Source organism: Chaetura pelagica, unplaced genomic scaffold (assembly GCF_000747805.2).
Source record: "Chaetura pelagica isolate M959 unplaced genomic scaffold, ChaPel_1.0 scaffold1075, whole genome shotgun sequence".
Taxonomy (NCBI): domain Eukaryota; kingdom Metazoa; phylum Chordata; class Aves; order Apodiformes; family Apodidae; genus Chaetura; species Chaetura pelagica.
Window position 1 is genome coordinate 1 of NW_009953240.1, and position 863 is coordinate 863.

At 67.3% G+C, this 863-nt stretch overlaps 1 protein-coding gene across 1 annotated transcript in view; it reads left to right on the forward strand.

Moving 5' to 3' along the window:
- Positions 1–91: 91 nt before the first annotated feature.
- POLR3D (polymerase (RNA) III (DNA directed) polypeptide D, 44kDa) overlaps positions 92–863 on the forward strand; it is a gene marked incomplete at its 5' end in the record, with an annotated part of 3,957 nt that continues 3,185 nt past the window's right edge. Inside the window, 1 exon segment of the mRNA XM_009997863.1 lies at positions 92–215. Within this exon segment, the coding sequence (XP_009996165.1) occupies positions 92–215 (124 nt within the window).

Consider the following 863-nt stretch of genomic DNA (forward strand, 5'->3'; position numbering starts at 1 on the left):
GGGTGTGGGAGGCTCAGGGGGCCAAGAAATGTGGCCTGAAGCCATAAGAGGGGGTGGGCAGGGGGTAACAGGTCACCTGGCTGCTCCCCAGGCCCAGAGAGGATGTCTCTGTCAAGAAGGAGAAGAAGGAACGGGATCGGGATCGGCAGCGGGACGGGCAGGGCCGGGGCAGGGGAAGGCCCGACACCCTGGGGCTGCCCCCCCTGCCTGAGGGGGTCTGAGGATTATCCCACGCAGCTCTGGACTCACTCCAGGGCTGCCCCCCCTGCCTGAGGGGGTCTGGGGGCCATCCTGCCTGGCTCTGGGCTCATCTTAGGCTGCCCCCCCTGCTTGAAGGGGGTGTAGGGGTCATCCCACCCAGCTCTGGGCTCACTCCAGGGCTGCCCCCCATGCTTGAGGGGGTTTGGGGATCATCCCACCCAGCTCTGGGCTCACTCCAGGGCTGCCCCCTATGCTTGAGGGGGTTTGGGGATCATCCCACCCAGCTCTGGGCTCACCCTGGGGCTGCCCCCCCTTGCTTGAGGGGGTTTGGGGGTTATCCTACCTGACTCTGGGCTCACTCCAGGGCTGCCCCCCCATCCTAAGAGGGTCTGGGAGCGAACCAGCCAAAACGGGGCTCACTCCGGGGCTGCCCCCCCTGCTTGAGGGGGTCTGGGGATCATCCCACCCAGCTCTGGGCTCACCCTGGGGCTGCCCCCCTTGCTTGAAGGGGGTCTGGGGGTTATCCTACCTGACTCTGGGCTCACCCTGGGGCTGCCCCCCCTGCCTGAGGGGGTCTGAGGATTATCCCACGCAGCTCTGGACTCACTCCAGGGCTGCCCCCCCTGCCTGAGGGGGTCTGGGGGCCATCCTGCCTGGCTTCG